The 17746-nt window shown below is 44.3% G+C and overlaps 1 protein-coding gene across 1 annotated transcript in view; it reads right to left on the reverse strand.

Annotated features, from left to right (window-relative positions):
- Positions 1-7970: 7970 nt before the first annotated feature.
- GTPBP3 (GTP binding protein 3, mitochondrial) overlaps positions 7971-17746 on the reverse strand; it is a 38005-nt gene continuing 28229 nt past the window's right edge. The window contains exons 7-9 of the mRNA XM_033956924.1: positions 14331-14496; positions 11837-12160; positions 7971-8706 (exon numbers count right to left, since the gene is read on the reverse strand). Of these exons, the coding sequence (XP_033812815.1) occupies positions 8475-8706; positions 11837-12160; positions 14331-14496 (722 nt within the window). The 3' untranslated portion in view covers positions 7971-8474. The remainder of the gene's footprint in view (positions 8707-11836; positions 12161-14330; positions 14497-17746) is intronic.

The following is a 17746-nucleotide window of genomic DNA, read 5'->3' on the forward strand; positions in this document are numbered from 1 at the left end:
GAGGGTAAAAAGGAATCCCTTACTGCCGAAGCGGCAGTTTCTTCTTTTCATGTCAATCAGGCAATGGTCCTCCCGGTGTTGGGTAGTCGGGAGGGATCTTCAGAGCAGAAACAGTTGCGCAAGTTGGATGTTGGTCGGGTCCTTCACTCTTATGTGCAGAGAACTCAGATCAGGAAATCAGATCATCTTTTTGTCTTTCTAACATGTCCTCGTAAGGGGGATGGTGCTTCCAAAGCTATCATTGCATGCTCGATCAAAGAGACTATTGCTTCCGCATACCTTCTTCAGAAGAAGCCTATTCTGGTTTTTCTCAAGGCTCATTCCACTCGGGATCAAGCAGCTTCTTGGGTTGAATCTTCACTGGTGCCCCCAGTGGATATTTGTAAGGTCTTCCTTGCATTCTTTTGTCAGGCACTACCGTGTGAACATTCAGGCGCATTGGGATGCGGTATTCGGTGAGCGTGTTCTGGTGTTGGCCCTTCAGGGATCCCACCCTTGATGGGTACTGCTTTGGTATGTCCCATCTGTAAGATTTACAGCTATACCGGTCTAGAGAGTTGCTAAAGACCGGTATAGCACCCCACCCTGTCTGTTGACATGTTGTTCTTGCATGAAGATTTTGCTTTTTCTGCGGGTTCTAGTATTTTTCTAGAGCCAGGGAGATCAAAGAAAAGTGGCTGTGGATTGGCTGGCGAGCTGAGGGGACCTTTGACATTTGCATTTGCTCCCTTGCATTTTCCAACAGCACATAGGTTTTATTATTGTTACTCCTGTTCGAAGTCCTGTTTTTTCTGTTTATAATTCTTAGTTCTACTTGGCTATTTGGCAGACTGAGGGAATAAGGTCACCTATTATGTACAGTTCCAAAGTTTTGTTTCAGTCATGATGAGATATATACCCATCTGTAAGATTTACAGCTATACCGGTCTAGAGAGGCTAAAAGAAAGAAATTAGCAGGTAAGAATTTAATTTCTCCTTTCTATAGTGCTACTAGACGTACACAGCACTGTACATTAAGGGGCTCATAATCAAAATAGAAATATGTCTAAAAACCCACCCAAGTCGGCACTTGGACGATCAAAAGGCAGGGACATTTTAGGCCTCAGAATCTTGCTGTGCGCCCAATCAGAAAGGGGCATTTTTGGAGGAGTGGTGTGGATGGGATGTGGGCTGACCTAGACTTAATCGTACTGCAGGTATAATCGAAAGATTGACGAGACCATTTAGACGAAACTTAAATGTTGTGACTTAGGTGATCTAAACACAGGTCTAAGTGCTCAAAAGGAATCCAAAGTGACCAGATAACCACTGCAGGGACAAAGTATAGACCCACACACACTCCCCCCGTGTTCACTGATCTCCTCACACCCCATAAAAATTGGAATACAAATGTACATACCTGCCTCCGGATCATCAGCACTTGGCATAGGAAAGCTTAGTAGAGCTGCACAAAGGTGGCTGGGGGGAGGGGGGCTACTGGACCATAGAGAGGAGGACCCAGGCCCATAAGTCACTCTAACCACTACATTAATGGTGCAAAATGTGAGGCCACTAAAAAACAAACAAACCCTACTGTACTGCCATATGTGTCATCTGCAGCCATAAAGGCTATTGGGGTTGTAGACAGGTGGTTCACTATAAATTATAAGGGAGTTATGGTAACAAATACATGTTGCATCCTTTTTGTGAAGTTCACAGCAGTGCCCTGTAAGGTGCCCAACTGCTCTTGTTATATCTGCGTAGCCAGTCCATCACTTTGCTGGCCCCCTCCCATGTACAAAAGGTCTTGTTTTGGACGTTTCTGTCTTGGACGTATTTCTTGGCGAGAATATGGTATAAAGATAGACGTAGTGGCGGTCTGGATAATCAAACGCCTAGGACGTACAGATGGACAATTTTTAAAAAATGTATACTTTAAACTTATTTTTTCGAGAATGGATATTTATGCCCTGCCAACTGTGGGAGATGAATGCCCTACGTCCAAATCGGACTTAGATGTTTCTTTCCATTATGCCCCTCCATACATTCAAGAGACAAAGTAAGGGGTCAGGAAGTTTCTGAGAGAGGGAATGATAAAACAGGGATAGGTGCTTTATAAGCAAGTGGGAGTTAAAGAGTTAAAAACAGTCTCAAATAATAATTGTGGATTATAGAATGCTTCTTTAAGGAGAATATGTTAATATTTCTCATACTGTATTTCTTTCCTTTTATTTTCTTTTTAGTTCTTAATTACAATCTTACTGTACAAGATGTTATGCTTGGGAATATTGTAAAAATTGATAAATAAATAATAATTTAAAAAAAAAAAATCCAGTCTCAAAAAGTGGGCTTTTAGCCTAGATTTTAATGCTACCAGAGACAGAGCTTGACGTATGGACTCAGGCAGTCTGTTCCAGGCATAAGGTACAGCAAGAGAAGGGACTTAGCCTGGAGTTGGCAGTAGAGGAGAACGGTACAGATGGAAGAGACTTATCCTATGAGCAGAGTTCCTGAGTCTAGGGAGAGATAAGAGAGGAGAGATATTGCGGAGCTGCAGAATGAATGCACTTTTTTGATCTCTCTTCTTCCTGCTACTACTAGACTCCCTCACAGCTCTCTTGTTCTCAGACGAGTCCCTCATTGTTCCTTTCATTCTAGCCTTAGACTTAACAGCATCTCTGCCAGCCAACCCTGCCAGACTTTGGGCTGCTGTTCTCTTTACTGCAAATAGCTTCCGTAGCTCTTTCTATCAGGCTCATTGTGCCAACTTTTGTAGCTGCAGGTTCGCCCTTGCCACAAGCAAACAAGCCAGCTCCTGTAGCTTCCACCTTCTTGTCCCAGGTTCACAATGCTCTGTTTCAGGCCTATGTGTACCAGGATTCTCAGCTGCAGCCCCCGTCTCCAGGTCAACATGATGCAGATGCAGCTCTGTCCATATTCTCACATAATTGCAGCCTCTTCCTTTTGAGCCTTGTGAGTTGGCACTTGCAGCCTTGTCTCTAGGCTGACTAGCTGGAAGCCAGCACCTGCAATTGCACAGAATTCCTCCAGAAATAACTTATTGTTCTCTGTGGACAGTGGGGACATTTCAGCCATACAAGTGTTACATTACTGTGTGATGGAGCTGAACCAGAGAGAGAGGATTCCAAAGCTAGTGGTCTCTAGAAATGACTTTAAACACATGTGCAAGTATTCCCACCTAAAGTAGCCAGTATAAATACCAACAACCAAGATGTTATTCTTTTTCCATGGTATGGAGGGATTCCTATTCTCCTCCCTTTGAGGGAGGGAGGGAGGGAGGGAGGAAGGAATACCAGAGCATAGGGGAGGAGGTGGAGACAAGAGAGAAAAATAGAGAGGGGGGTGAAGCTGAAATGTATCATGTACAAAGGAGAGAAGTGATACAGGGTAGACAGTTTATGCTGATCTTCAAGAAAGGTTCAAGGGGATATCCGGGAAACTACAGACCGGTGAGTCTGACCTTGGTACTGGGAAAGTAGACGCGCTGATAAAGGACCGCATCATTGATCACCTTGACGGACACAATCTGATGAAGACCAGCCACCATGGCTTCAGCAAGGGAAGATCTTGCTTGACAAACTTGCTGCACTTCTTCGAGGGAGTAAATAAGCAGATAGACAAGGGCAACCGGTCAACATTGTATATCTGGATTTTCAGAAGGCATTCGACAAGGTCCATCATGAACGACTACTTCGAAAAATTGTAAGCCATGGAATCGAGAGTGAAATACTCGTGTGGATTAAAAACTGGTTGGTGGATAGAAAACAGAGAGTGGGGGTAAATGGACAATTAGACTGGAAAGCGTCATGAGTGGAGTGCCGCAGGGTTCGGTGCTTGGACACGTGCTCTTCAACATATTTATAAACAACCTAGAAATTGGTACGATGAGCAAGCTGATTAAATTTGCAGACGATACGAAGCTATTCAGAGTAGTGAAGACGCAGAAGGATTGCGAAGACCTGCAACGTGACACACACGCTCGAGAAATGGGCTGCGACATTGCAAATGAGTTTTTAACATGGATAAGTGTAAGGTGATGCATGTCGGTAACAAAAATCTTATACATTAATACAGGATGTCTGGTACGATACTCAGAGAGACCCCCCCAGGAAAGACTTGGGAGTACTGGTCAACAAGTCAATGAAGCCGTCCGCGCAATGCGCAGCAGCTATGAAAAGGGCGAACAGAATGCTAGGAATGATTAAGAAGGGGATCATGAACAGATCGGATAAGGTTATCATGCCGCTGTACCGGGACATAGTACGCCCCCACCTGGAATACTGCGTCCAGCACTGATCGCCGTACATGAGTACATGAAGAAGGACACGGTACTACTCGAAAGGGTCCAGAGAAGAGCGACTAAAATGGTTAAGGGGCTGGAGGAGTTGCCATACAGTGAGAGGTTAGAGAAACTGGGCCTCTTCTCCCTTGAAAAGAGGAGACAGAAGGGACATGATCGAAACATTCAAGATAATGAAGGGAATAGACTTAGAAGATAAAGACAGGTTGTTCACCCTCTCCAAGGTAGAGAGAATGAGAGGGCACTCTCTAAAGTTAAAAGGGGATAGATTCCGTACAAATGTAAGGAAGTTCTTCTTCACCCAGAGAGTGGTAGAAAACTCGAACACTCTTCCGGAGGCTATTATAGGGGAAAACACCCTCCAGGGATTCAAGACAATGTTAGACAAGTTCCTGCTGAACCAGAACGTCTCAGTTAGGGCACTGGTCTTTGACCTAAGGGCCACCGCATGAGCGGACTGCTGGGCACGATGGACCACTGGTCTGACCCAGTAGCAGCAATTCTTATGTTCTTATGAGGGAAGATGCCATATGGAAGGGGGAGAGGGCAGATGCTGCATGGTAGGGAGAGAGAAGACAGGCACTTGATGGAAAGAAGACAGTGAAGACGATTAAAGCAGAAATTATAAATATTGTAGCTGTATTGATGTTTATAAATAGAAAATGGAAATAAGGTAATCTTGTTATTGGACTAATTTTAATACATTTTTTACTAACATTTGGAGACCAAAATCCTCTTCCTCCGGTAGTGGCGTACCAAGAGGGTGGTGGGGGTTGTCCACCCCGGTTGCAGTTTCTAGGGGGTGCTCCTCCGATCCATTCTTATATGAGGAGGGGGGTTAAAAAGTGATTGGCCCTGGGTGTCACATACCCTAGGTACACCACTGTGTATGCCCAACTTGTGTGTTAGGATTTACACCTGGTTCAACAGGCTTAAGTCCTGGTGCTCAAAGTTAGGCACGGGAATTAATACTATGCGCTATTCTATAAAAGGCCTTCAGCCCAGAGTGTCTTTTAAAGAACAGCACCAAGTGCTTATTTTTCCCAGCACTCAAATTTGGCATCTTTTACTGAATCTAGCCTTAAACCTCCTATTTTACTTCACACCGCACATTTGGTGTTGAAATACCTTACTTTACAAACTTTTTGAATCTCTTGATCAAGTCTCTCAGAAAATATTGACTCGGAAAGCAATTTTTCTGATCACAATAATGTCTATTTGATGCATCAGCAAAATTCAGGCATTAGTGTTCTATCTGCCTTACACGCAAATATTAGACACTAAGGGGCAGATTTTGTAAATGGGCGTACCGATTGTAGGCGGCGGAATGTGTCCTACTGCCATCTGGCATCCAATCGAGACGCATGTTTCATGTTTTTTGTTTTTTAAAAAAAAAACCCGAGGCTGGACTCCTACACTTTAGACATTTGTTGCGGTTCTAGGAAAACGCTGAGGGACACTTAAGTTCGTCAAAAGCTCACCCAGAAATGGCTTTGGGTGAGCTTAAGCGGCAAAATGCTGGCCATTTCCAAAGTTAAAAGTGATGCGGCCAGCTGAGCTGATCGCAAGGAAATCCCCGATCAGCTGAGCTGGCTAAGATGATCAGGGAGGGGGGCCGGGAATACCCCTGTCACAATCAGCTAAGTCGGCTGCAGCAGGGGACACCCCCCCCCCCCCCCCCCGTACCATGAAATTGGCAGAAGGGATGCCCACATCCTCCTGCTGCCGATCTTCCCCCATCGCGAATGGCAGGAGGGATGCCCACTCCCTCCTGAAAACACCCCCCCCCTGAGAACTCCTGATCCCCCCATTGAAGCAGGATACCCACTCCATCCTGCTGACACCCCCCCCTGGAATACCCCAGTGAAGATCGACAGGAGGGATGCCCCTCTGGAACTCCCAACCATTCCTCCCCTCCCTGCTGAAGACCAGCAAAGGATGCCCACTCCTTCCTGCCGACACCCCCCCCATAACCCCCAATGCCCACCACGAACCCCCGACACCCCTGAATATGGGAGGGGCCTTAAGCATCTGAGCCAATCAGGGCCTTAAGCCCCTCCTTAGTGCATCCCAGGATGCACTGGGACGGGGAAGGCTCACCATTTTGAAGAGGCGTGCCTGCCAGTCAGAGAGAGTATGCATCCTTCCAACTGGACTTTCTTTCAAAAGGTATGGGGGAGGGTGTCGGCATGAGGAAGTGACAATCCCTCTTGCCATTCTTTAATGGGGGTGGGTCAGGGGGGCGTCAGGGGTTGTCGGCAGGAGGGAGTGGGCATCCCTCCTGATGGTCTTCAGCGGTGATCGGGAATTCCGGGGGGTGTCGCCACTTCAGGGGAGTGTCAGCAGAGGGAGTGGGCATCCCTTCTGCCAACTGCGATAGGGGGTTGGTGGCAGGAGGGAGTGGGCATCCCTTTTGCTGATTTTGCCTGCCGGCTAGCTGATCAGGGATTCCCTTGTTGTGATCAGTTGATGGCAAGGGATCCTCGATCAGGCATATGCAATTATCTAACCAGCGCCGGAGACATGGGCACTGGTTACAAAATCAAGGGGTAAAACATTTGTTTTTACAGACAGACGCAATTCTGTATAGGATGCCAGTGTGAAATTCTTGGCCACTTCTTAGGCAGCTGCTGAGACTGGCATCCTATATAGAATCTGCCCCTAAGGATGCTAGGGTACATAGGGAGAGTGGCCAGTAGGAAAAAGGATGCCCCTGTATAGACTCTGGTGAGACCTCATTTAGAATATTGTGTACAATTCTGGAGACCGCACTTTCAAAGAGATATAAATAGGATGCAGTTGGTCCAGAGAAAGGCTACTACAATGGTGCGTGATCTTCGTCATAAGGCGAAGGCGTCATAAAGTGTTCATTGCTCCATACGCAACCAAAAGAAAAGTGCCAGTTAGTTGAAAATTACTGTAAATTTAAAGGGAAAGCAGCCTTTTTGACTGGCACTGCCTCAGGATTTTTTTTTCAGAACAGAATCCACAGGCTCTCCAAGCAGTATGCCTTACCTGAAGTGGGGGCAAGGCTTACTGCTGAGGCACCTCTACAAAATTAGTAGGGAGGTAGAGGAAGGGAGAGGGGCCCAGCACAAGACCCACCGGGTGTGACACCCCCGAGGTCAGACGGACCCCCAAACAGGGCCCACCCAAGCTCAGTCCCGCACCAAAACGGGGAATAGGAGCCCTAAACAAATTCCAACAGCCCTAACCAAGAGAGATGGGTACAACTCACTCAAACCTGCTAGAGACTGAGAGAAGTCTGAGCTATATAGGGAGAATCACTTAGTACAGGGGTAGGCAATTCTGATCCTCGAGAGCCGGAGCCAGGTCAGGTTTTCAGGATTTCCACAATAAATATGCATGAGATAGATTTGCATCTCAAGGAGGTAGTGCATGCAAATCCATCTCATACATATTCATTGTGGATATCCTGAAAATCTGACCTGGTTCCGGCTCTCAAGGACTGGAATTGCCTACCCATGACCTAGTATATGCTATTCCAAAGTTTTGTCTCAGCCTCCAACTGCTGGTCATGATGAGATATTACCCATCAGTAAGCTGACGCTGTACCGGTCTGGAAAGGTTGATAAAGAATACTTTTTTACAGAAAGGGTGGTAAATGTGTGGAACAGTCTCCCGGAAGAGGTGGTGGAGACAAAAGACTGTGTCTGAATTCAAGAAAGCATGGGATAGGCATGTGGGATCTCTTTGAGAGAGGAAGAGATAATGGTTACTGTGGATGGCCATTTGGCCTTTATCTGCCATCATGTTTCTATGTTAATCTTGAACACAAATAACACCTCCTGAATATTGGAAACAAAGATATCAACTACATTCATTGATTGTTTGCAGATCTGGAATCCTTATGTTCAGTTGCTGACCCCTCATCTTAAATACCTCATGAGCGTCTTTGGAATTTTAATGTTTTGTAATACTGATACATATCTTGTTAAGGCTAAGCTCTCCTTAGGCATAGAGGTGGGTAGGGTGGGGGAAGAATGAATTTGTAGTTTCAGGAGGTCCTCAGAACCAAGACCTGAGAAGTTACCTCAGGATTTACATGTTGGGCCTGGGTATTGTGCTTTGCAAACATAATGGCTGTTTACATATTATACATTTATTTCAGTAAAATGTTTACACATACAGCAGGGCAGGAAATGTATGGCTTCTATTTCCCAATACAGAAGTCTTGGAAGATGATATCTAAGATTTCCTCAGCTCCCACTTTGCCAGTAATTTTTCCCAGGTGTCTCTGTGCAGTCCGAAGCGCCTCTGCAGCCAGGACAAGGTCCTGGTCTCTGTAATGGTGATACTTGGTCATTGCTTCCAGGCAGCTGGCTAGGTGAAGACGATGCCGTGTCTGAGTGAGACTGGGAGTGCCAACCAAGGGGTTACCACACCTGGAATACAATTCAAATGATGACAGTACTTTTTAGCAAGCAAGCACAGACTGTTAAATTACAGTAAGAGAAACACAGGGCCTGCCACCTTTTTAAAATTTACTTACAGAGTTCAGCAAAATGAAATGGAAAAGAACTGTAGAGGCTGTGTCACGTTTAATAGGACAGATTCTGTCATAGAACTACAGTCCTTTACTATAGTGGAAGCTCACATTAAAACAGTTGATTTATTAGAAAACAAACTGGCTTTCCATGACCACATCCTTTTTCGATGCAGAAATGTTTTTTCAAATTAAAAAAAAGATTCATTCAGTATGTTCCTTTTTTGATCCAAAGTCACTTTACTGCAACATTTTTTTAGTTCTTAGTCACAGTACTGCAATGTCCTCTTTCTGGGAATAAGTTCAACTGAATTAAAATATAGGACAGTCAAATTACTTACAGGTGCAAAACAGTGGGATCACCTGATTCTCCTCTTTGAAAAGGAACACTGGCTACCTATCTCATTTTGTCTCACTTAAAAACATTCTCAAGTTTACCAAATTGAATACAATGACCTACCTTTATTTCTATTCTGCTGATACCTTATAGGCTGTCGAGAGTCCCATGTTCCCAAAAATCAAAGGCATTGCATCCTTTCAACACAATTCATTCTTCTACCTTCGGTGACATAGGTTGGTAAATCCTATCTGTGGTTGGAACCTTCCTTTCAGAAGTCTAAGTGTACCCTGAAAACCTTTTTTTTTTTTGAGAAATCATTTAATTCCTGATAGCTTGATGGGTGCAGAGAGAAGCTATGAGTACTTGAGATCAGCCATGAAATCTCACTAACAACTATTTTCTTCTACTAATTCTCTTGGCTCTTCTAATTGGAAATGTAACTTTTTTTTTTCCTCTTCAGTCTTTTCTATCATAAATATTAGTTTTGTAAACCATTTAGAGATGGTATCACCATATGTGGTATAATAACAAGTAAATAAAAAATTGAAACTAGAATGCTAGAAATATAGAAACAGCCAAGTAGAGAAAAGCACTGGTTAGCTGTTGCAAGAGGTTGAGTGACAAAGCCTAGTATTGTTCGAGCAGAAATTCAGGAAACCTGGAGATCCAAGTTGCAATACTACATCCTCTGCTTACTATGCAACCTTCGCCAGATCACTGTCTTCCACCACACAGGCTGTGAGGAACACGGTCAATGAAGCTATGAGATTTATTCTGCCAAATACAACGCCCACTAACACTAGTACAGAAATACTATGGGGCTCTTTTACTAAACTGTGGTATAAAGTGGGGTTTTCCTGTGCGCTAAGGCCATTTTTAGCACAGCAGTAAAATGGCTAATTTTCCCTTTTTTTTTTTTTTTTTTTTTTGCATTAATGGCAATATTCTAATGTCCAAAGAATAAACTGTGAATAATGAGTGTAATCCTAGAGTATGAAACTATACATATATACCATACATTATACATCAGGGCATAAACCAACTACACTGTTTTTTAGAAAACACATATTGTGCTCAGAGAACTGCTGTTAACCAGAGACCGTACGGTGAACAAAGCACTGTCTCTGTTACTACACTCTCATGCTCTGTCAAGACCTCTGTTAATACACTCTCATGCTCTGACACAATGTGGGCAAAAGTCAAGGTTCTCTGAAGCAGTGATTAGCGAAACGTGTCAGGATGCTAGATGCACAAGATATAGTTTCATCAAGTCTTCACTAAAGTTAAGTGGGTTATGAACCTTTCTAATGTTTCTAAGCAATATATGGGATAAGAAGCTGAGATATAAACACCAAAAAGAAACACTTTGTGCAGTGGTTGAGAAACGAGCCATTCTAGTGGTGTTTTGCTCACAGTACGTGTCTGCTTAACAAAATGTTCTAATGTCACCATTAGCCATTAGAAAAATTTACCATGTTAGCACTTACAGACACATATTTTGTAGATAGTAAGGATTCATGTGGTAATCCTGCGCTAAATAAATTAACGCACGATAATGTAGCTGCACTATGATATGATAGAGGTTTATAAAATACTGAGTGGTGTGGAAATGGTAGGTGTGAGTTGCTTGTTTACTCTTTCCAAAAATACTAGGACTAGGGAGCATGTGATGAAGCTACTAAGTAGTACACTTCCCCTCCATATTCGCGGTTTCCGTATCTACGGTTTCGATTATTCGCAATTTTATGCCCAAAAAATCATTTTCATTTATCAGGCTATTTTAAGCCCTGTAAGCCACCCCCCTTAAGCCTTACCTGGTGGTCTAGCGGGTTTTCGGGCAAGAGCAATCTATTCACGCTCCTGCCCTGTACAGATCGCTCACAGGAAATGGCTGCCTTGAGCTCCCATCGTAGTCTCAAGAGATGATGGGAGCTCAAGGCAGCCATTTCCTGTGAGCTATCTGCACGGGGCAGGAGTGTGGGAAGATCGTTCCTGCCCGAAAACCCGCTAGACCACCAGGTAAGGCTTAAGTGGGGGGGGGGGGGGCTTACAGGGCTTAAAACAGCCGGGGGAAGTGGGGATTAGGGGCAGAACCGCCCCGAATATTATTCGTGGGTTTTTAATATTCGCGGGCTGGCTCTGCCCCTAACCACCATGGATACGGAGGGAGAAGTGTAGATTTAAAACAAAACAGAAAAATATTTTTTCACACGTGTAACTGAGCTCTGGAATTCGTTGCTGGAGAATATGATGAAATCAGTTAGCTTAGCAGGGTTTAAAAAAGGTTTGTATAATTTCCTAAAAGAGAAGTCCATAGGCCATTATCGAGATGACTTGGGGAAATCCACTGCTTATTCCTAGGATAAGCAGCATAAAATCTGTTTTACTGCTTGGGATCTAGCTAGGTACTTGGGACCTGGGTTGGCCATTGTTGGAATCGAGATACTGGGCTTGATGGACATTCAGTCTGTCACAGTATGGCAATGCCCCCTCTGAACAAAAATAAAATATTTTTTTGCAAGCAGGTAGCGCACCTAGATTAGGAACTCACCGCAAGTACCAAAGCAAGTACCAAAGCTTAGTAAAAGGACCAAAAAAGAAACAGAAATTCTAATTAAAAAATACCAACTGACAAATGAAATGGAGGGACTTTTAACATATATATAGCAGAGCAGGTACAGATACTTACATTTTTTCAAGGTTTTCTTTGAGTAAATTAAGGAAACCTTCTAGCCCTTCTCCAGTTCTACAGGACAACAGGCATGCCTGAATCAGCTCCATTTCCCTGCAGGCAACTACCAAGCGCTCCTGGGCAGCAGGCTCCAGTAGGTCTACCTTATTTAGGGCCAGAATATAGGGTCTGGTCTGCAGCATGCCATTGTCTGAAGGAAGAGTACTCATGTTTTTTAGGCAGCCCTGCAGGACATTTCTGCTGCCTCCTTCACTACTGCTCAGCACCCTGGAAAGCTCTGCACTGTCCATCACAGCTACCACCAGATCTGCCTGGTCTAACCTGGGATAAAAGCAGAAGACAGCCATTTACAGAGGCCAAAAGTCAGAAAACATACAAGGCAGTTTCAATAGAAAGCACCTGAACAGGCAGGCTTAGCCATCAGAGCACCATATCTGCCTTAATACCCACCCTCCCTCCCGGTAATCCTCCCCCTCTTCTGCTGCTATCCCCCTCCCCACACACACACACACAAAAAAAAAACCAGCATGTACACTACACACACATACAAGAACGTACAGCACATACACACACCCCTACTTCCACCAGCCGGTGGCTAGCGTTCCCTCCCTCCCACTCAAGCAAGAGTAACCCCCCCCCCCTCCACCTCCCCAGTTCGGTAGCCATTTTTACTGCAGAGAAATAGGCAGAAGTGAGTGGGATTCGCTCCTGTCCCAACATGCTGCTAGACCACCAGGAAATCATGGTAGGCCTGGGGGGTGTTTTTACTCTTGCTTGGGTGGGAGGGAGGGAGAGAGGGAACACTAGCTGCTGGCACATGCTGAAGTCTGCCAGTTCGGAATGGGGGTTGGCAGCAACGGAGGGGGGAAGACAAATATAAACAGAGACATCCATTTTGGGACATTTTTTGGCCAATCATTTTCAGTTTATATTCGAGTATATACAGTAATTTTGAATCTGGGGCAATGAAGTGTTAAGTGACTTTCCCAGAGTCAAAAGAAGTTGCAGTGGGAATCAAACTCACAACCTCAAGGTGCTGAGGCAGCTGCTCTAACCACTAGGCCACTCCTCCACTCCTTTAGTATAAAAAAACAACAGGAATGTCTAACATAGTGCTAAAGCTCTGAAATGTTGTAGCCTTTGCTCAAACACCAGAAGCATCTCCCATCCTCACCTTTCACCAGGTGTGCAGCAATAACATTTCTGCTCCCTCATACCATCTCTCACCGCTCCAAGTCCAGACCACTTCTCTTACCTTCCTCCTCCCTTTTCAGTCCTCAGTTCTAGGCCCAACCCCCTTCTCTCACCTGCCTTCCCTCTCAGCCCCCATTTCCAGTCCAGACTCCATATCCCGTCAGCCTCCTGTTCTAGACCCAGCCCCCTTTCCTCACATGCTCAAAGTTTCATCCCCAGTCCACTTTTCCCACCTGCCCCCTTTTTCAGTTCCCAGTTAAAGTCCCCATATCCCATCTGCTTCCCTCTTTTCAGCTTCCAGTTCCAGCTCTAGTTCCCTTCTCTCACCTCCCCCTTTTTCAATCCCCAGTTCCAACCCCTGACCCCTTCTCTCACCTGCCTCCCATTTTGCACCCCCCCCCCAATTCTAACCCCAACCCCTTCTCTCACCTTCTTCCCCTTTCAGCTTCGATCCCATCTCTCACTTGCCCTGCCTTTTCTGGCCCCAGTTCCAGCCCCAGACTCCTCCTCTCACCTGCCCTCTCCAGATCTCTTCTCTCATCTACCCTGCATTTAAAAATCATTTGAGTCGCAGCAGCAGCAGCAGCAGAAATGTGAACATGCTGCCCTGGGCCTTCCCTCAGCCATGTCCCACCTCTTCTGATGCAATTTCCTGTTTCTGTGAGGGTGGGACCCAGCCTAAGAATGATCTAAGGCAGTGTGTTTGTATCTGTACTGTGACTCAGAGTAAGAAGTTAGCCAGAGGGGAAGGAGGAAAGGAAGAAAGAGATGTTGGGGGGGAAGAGTCCAGCGGAAATGGACGCAGGTGCTGGCATGTGTGGGAGTGGTGGGGTGGAGAGATGCTGGGCCACGATAGAAACAGTAGGCTGGTGCAACAGGTAGCAAGGCTTGTGATGGCCTTTAACGCCTCCCAGAGATCAGCACCCCCTGTCATACTTAGTGTGCTTACTGAGTTGCACCAACCCTGAAGAGCAGTGTGGAAAATCATTAACTTCAGGAAGCTTTGGAAAAACTGCAGTGTGGGAAGGATGGCAGGTTCCTCTGTGCCATCTCCATAACATTATTATCCTCTTGGACAGAACTGTGAATCCTGAGAGTTCGGGGGGAACTCGTATGACTGCAGCTCCCTCAAAGCTGTCATTGAACACATGGGTTTTTGATTCCTCTTGGGAAGGAAAAACTCAGGAGTTTTTAAAAGTAAGGGCAAATACAAGGGGTGCCAATTAAAGGAAGGAAAGAGTCTAATCCCACTTTCTGTTTTGTGACTCAAGAGTAAAATAAATGCCTTGCTCCTGACCTCTCCCAAGCCCGTCTCATCCCTTCCTGCTCAATACTGTCCTCGGTCTCTCGCAGTCCCGCTGTATCACTCAGGACGACAGGGTAACCTCCGATGTTCAATGCTGCTTCTACTACATCCCTCGTGGTCCCCGCAACAGGAGACACTATGGCTGCAGGTCTCTGGCCTGCAGGAGAAAAGAAGAAATGACAAAACACATTTAACCCTCCAATGTACTTGTATATAATAGGTAAACCGCCCCCCCCCCTCCCCCCGGCTGCCTGCTCATCAGGCAGGAGGGCATCTGTACATGGGAGTTTGCCCTCCTGCCCGATGAGAGCAGGCATTGGGGGGGAGCAGGGGGGATTTGGGAAGGAAATGGGGTGTAACAGGGCGGGCCTGGGGGCAGGTCTAGGTGTCCAGATTTTACTAAAGTAAAATCTGGTAACCCTATGAATGGCACATATTCACATTAGAAGATGAACATGTGAAGGATCCCCTTAAGCTGAATGTTTTTTTTCCTCTTGTAAGTGACTGTGGGGTCCTATGAAATGTGTTGGCAGTTTGCAGCTTGTTACATTGAGGAACGGTGCCATTCTCTTCTTTGTGAGTTTGTGTTGGGAGTTTGCTTTTCACTAGTTTTTGTTTCAGATTAGGTGGCTGTAGGAAAGCCAACATAGGTAGAGCTGGGAATATTTCTTTCAGTAATTCATCCTCCTGGAATACTGACTGTAGATTTTTTTTTTTATAAATTTTCTCAGAGCTGGAAGAACTCTTCCTGTAAGACATGCTTTTATGTTTCATTTATATTTGTCAACATTTGCTTATTTCTGATCTGAAGGGTTACCTTCAAAAGCTAATCAAAAATGCATTAAGTTAATCTAATAAAATGGTATCATCTTATTTTCTTTATGTTTTGGTTTTATTTCTATATACAGTATTACCTTTAAAAGTGGATTAACACAGCTACCACACCATTGTATTTAAGATTATATCTGAAGCAGAGGCTCCAGGGAGGGTGTTTTGGCACTCACTGATTTCCAGCCCTTCGCCTGACACACACACACACTTCGGATGTGGAACCTGTACAATAGTGTCAAAAGTCCAAGGTCCAAGAATGGCTTAATCACCACGCCTCAATTCACAAGAACTTTCTAAACACAACAAATCCAGTTTATGACAGAACGTAATGAGATTCCACCCTACGGAAAGGAAAAAACAAAGCAGGGTGGCAGGCCTGTCCCCTCACGAAGCCGATTCTGAGTCACATCCTGAGAACCTCTTCCTTGACGTTCAATGTCCAGGGCCAAATCCTCTGAGGACATTTGAACAGGAAACTGTACTACAGAGGACACAATGCCCTCATTTACCATGGGTTCCTTGCTGACTAGGACTGGGGAGAGCTATACTTAGGTCTATTTACAGCAAAGCCAGCAGAAGGAATCTATTCATAGTGTGATCACCATGCCTGAGACAGGCTAACTCAAAGACACAATTCAAGGACCTTGGGAAAGCAGAGACTCAGTCATCATGGATATGAAGATGACTGATAATCCCTATAAGCACTTTTGATATCTTGTAGAGCTGAATAAATGATTAGTAGTACTGCAGATATACAGACTCGGTAGTGTTGTCTGACAACCTTATTACTGAATATTCGTATCAGCCAGTCTTAAGACCTGGTATTTCTTTCAAGCACAACATTGCTTAATGTTTTGAAGCTTAAGTGAGGCTTGGTGATGCGATAGCTGGTGTCTGTCTCAACTGGTAGCCTGCAGGACCGGCTCAACCACTAAGCAAGATAGGCTGTCACCTAGGCAGGAAGCTTCTGGAAAGGAGGCAAAAAATCAGCTTAAAATGAACAGTTCAATTGAGCCTGACAATCACAAGCATTAGAACACATTTTTAGCAGCAGAAAGGATGGCAGTTTTTAAGTAGCCATTTAATCATATAATTTCCCTAATTAGGTGTGTATAAGGATATATATCTAATCTAATTCTTAATCTAATATACTGAATCATCTCCTAAAAAAATAGGAGCTTGATTCAGTTTACACAATTAAACTAAACTAAACTAAACCTTAAGTTTACATACTGCATCCTCTCCATAATTATAGAGTTTGGCAAGGTTTACAAAAGCTTAATATAAGGAAGGAACAGCATAATGGGGTGGAGGTTGAGTATAGGGGGGAAGAGAGCCTTACATTTTTGTGAATAGCCACAAGTAGATCACAAAGAAAGATCCACTAACATTCATTGGAGCTATTGCTTAAAAAGCGATGAAACGGTTGTTTTTAAGGTTTTGTGAAAGATCTGAAGAGATAAGCAAGATCTAATTTGAGGAGGTAGTTCATTCCATATCGCAGAGAGTAAGTATGGAAAGGAGTGTGAAATTTGACTGATGGGCTTCATTCCTCTCAATGATGGAAAAAAGAGTTTATTTACTGATAAACCCACCTAGAATCACCAACGAAGATGCGCAAACAACACTGCACAGCACCCCTCTGAAACTGGAATCAGAACTTAGAATCCTAGGAATTAAATTAGGCTAGGAGGCACAAAATACTAAAATTAACCAAGAAAATATTCACAACATTGAGAACAAGACAAATTCAGCTTTGTTTCGACACTGGTACCATCCCAACTAGATCTTTGTTCAGTCACTGGTACCATCCCAACTAGATATTTGTTCAGTCTTTGTTCTGGTACTATCCCAAGTAGATTACTGCAATATCCTTTATGTAGGATGCAAAGAAAGAGTATGACAAACTACAAACTATTCAAAATGTAGCAGCTAGACATTTTCTCAGCAACTAAATATGATGAATTGACACCCAATACCTCAAACTACACTGGTTCCTCTTCGAAGCAAGGTGTAATTTTCAATTATGTACACTGATCTTTTTAGTATATTATGAGGTTGATATTCTGACAGGTTTAACTGGGATAATGCTATTGAATATTGCCTGCGACCACCCAGGCACTGATTTGTTAGCAAAGGGGCGGAACTGAGCGGAAACAGCACTTTAAAGGTTAGCTGCAATATTCAGTATGAATTTTGGCTGGTATACAATTAGCTTCCAGGTAAGCTCTGTAACCTGTATAATGGCCTAGCACTGCATATCCAGTTAATTTAGCCTGATGCTATAAGTGGCTTAAAAACCACTGACTTGTCAAAGGATGAATATTGCCTTCTATCTAATATCTATATGTGCACACACAGGGTGTACGGCTATGGATTTTTTTCAGGATTGTTCTGGGAGGGGTGCTGTTGGAACATTCACAGCTATTGAGTTTTACAGGGGATGTGCAATAATTTATCTACCTGAATTTGAAAGAAAGTAGCAAGCATGTTGAAACAAGTCTGTGCATGTTGTGAAATGTCTCAAGATTACTCATGCACAGTTGTGGCTCAGTGTGATTCTAACATTCCAAGAG

This window comes from Geotrypetes seraphini, chromosome 8 (genome assembly GCF_902459505.1).
Source record: "Geotrypetes seraphini chromosome 8, aGeoSer1.1, whole genome shotgun sequence".
In the NCBI taxonomy this organism is placed as follows: Eukaryota; Metazoa; Chordata; class Amphibia; order Gymnophiona; family Dermophiidae; genus Geotrypetes; species Geotrypetes seraphini.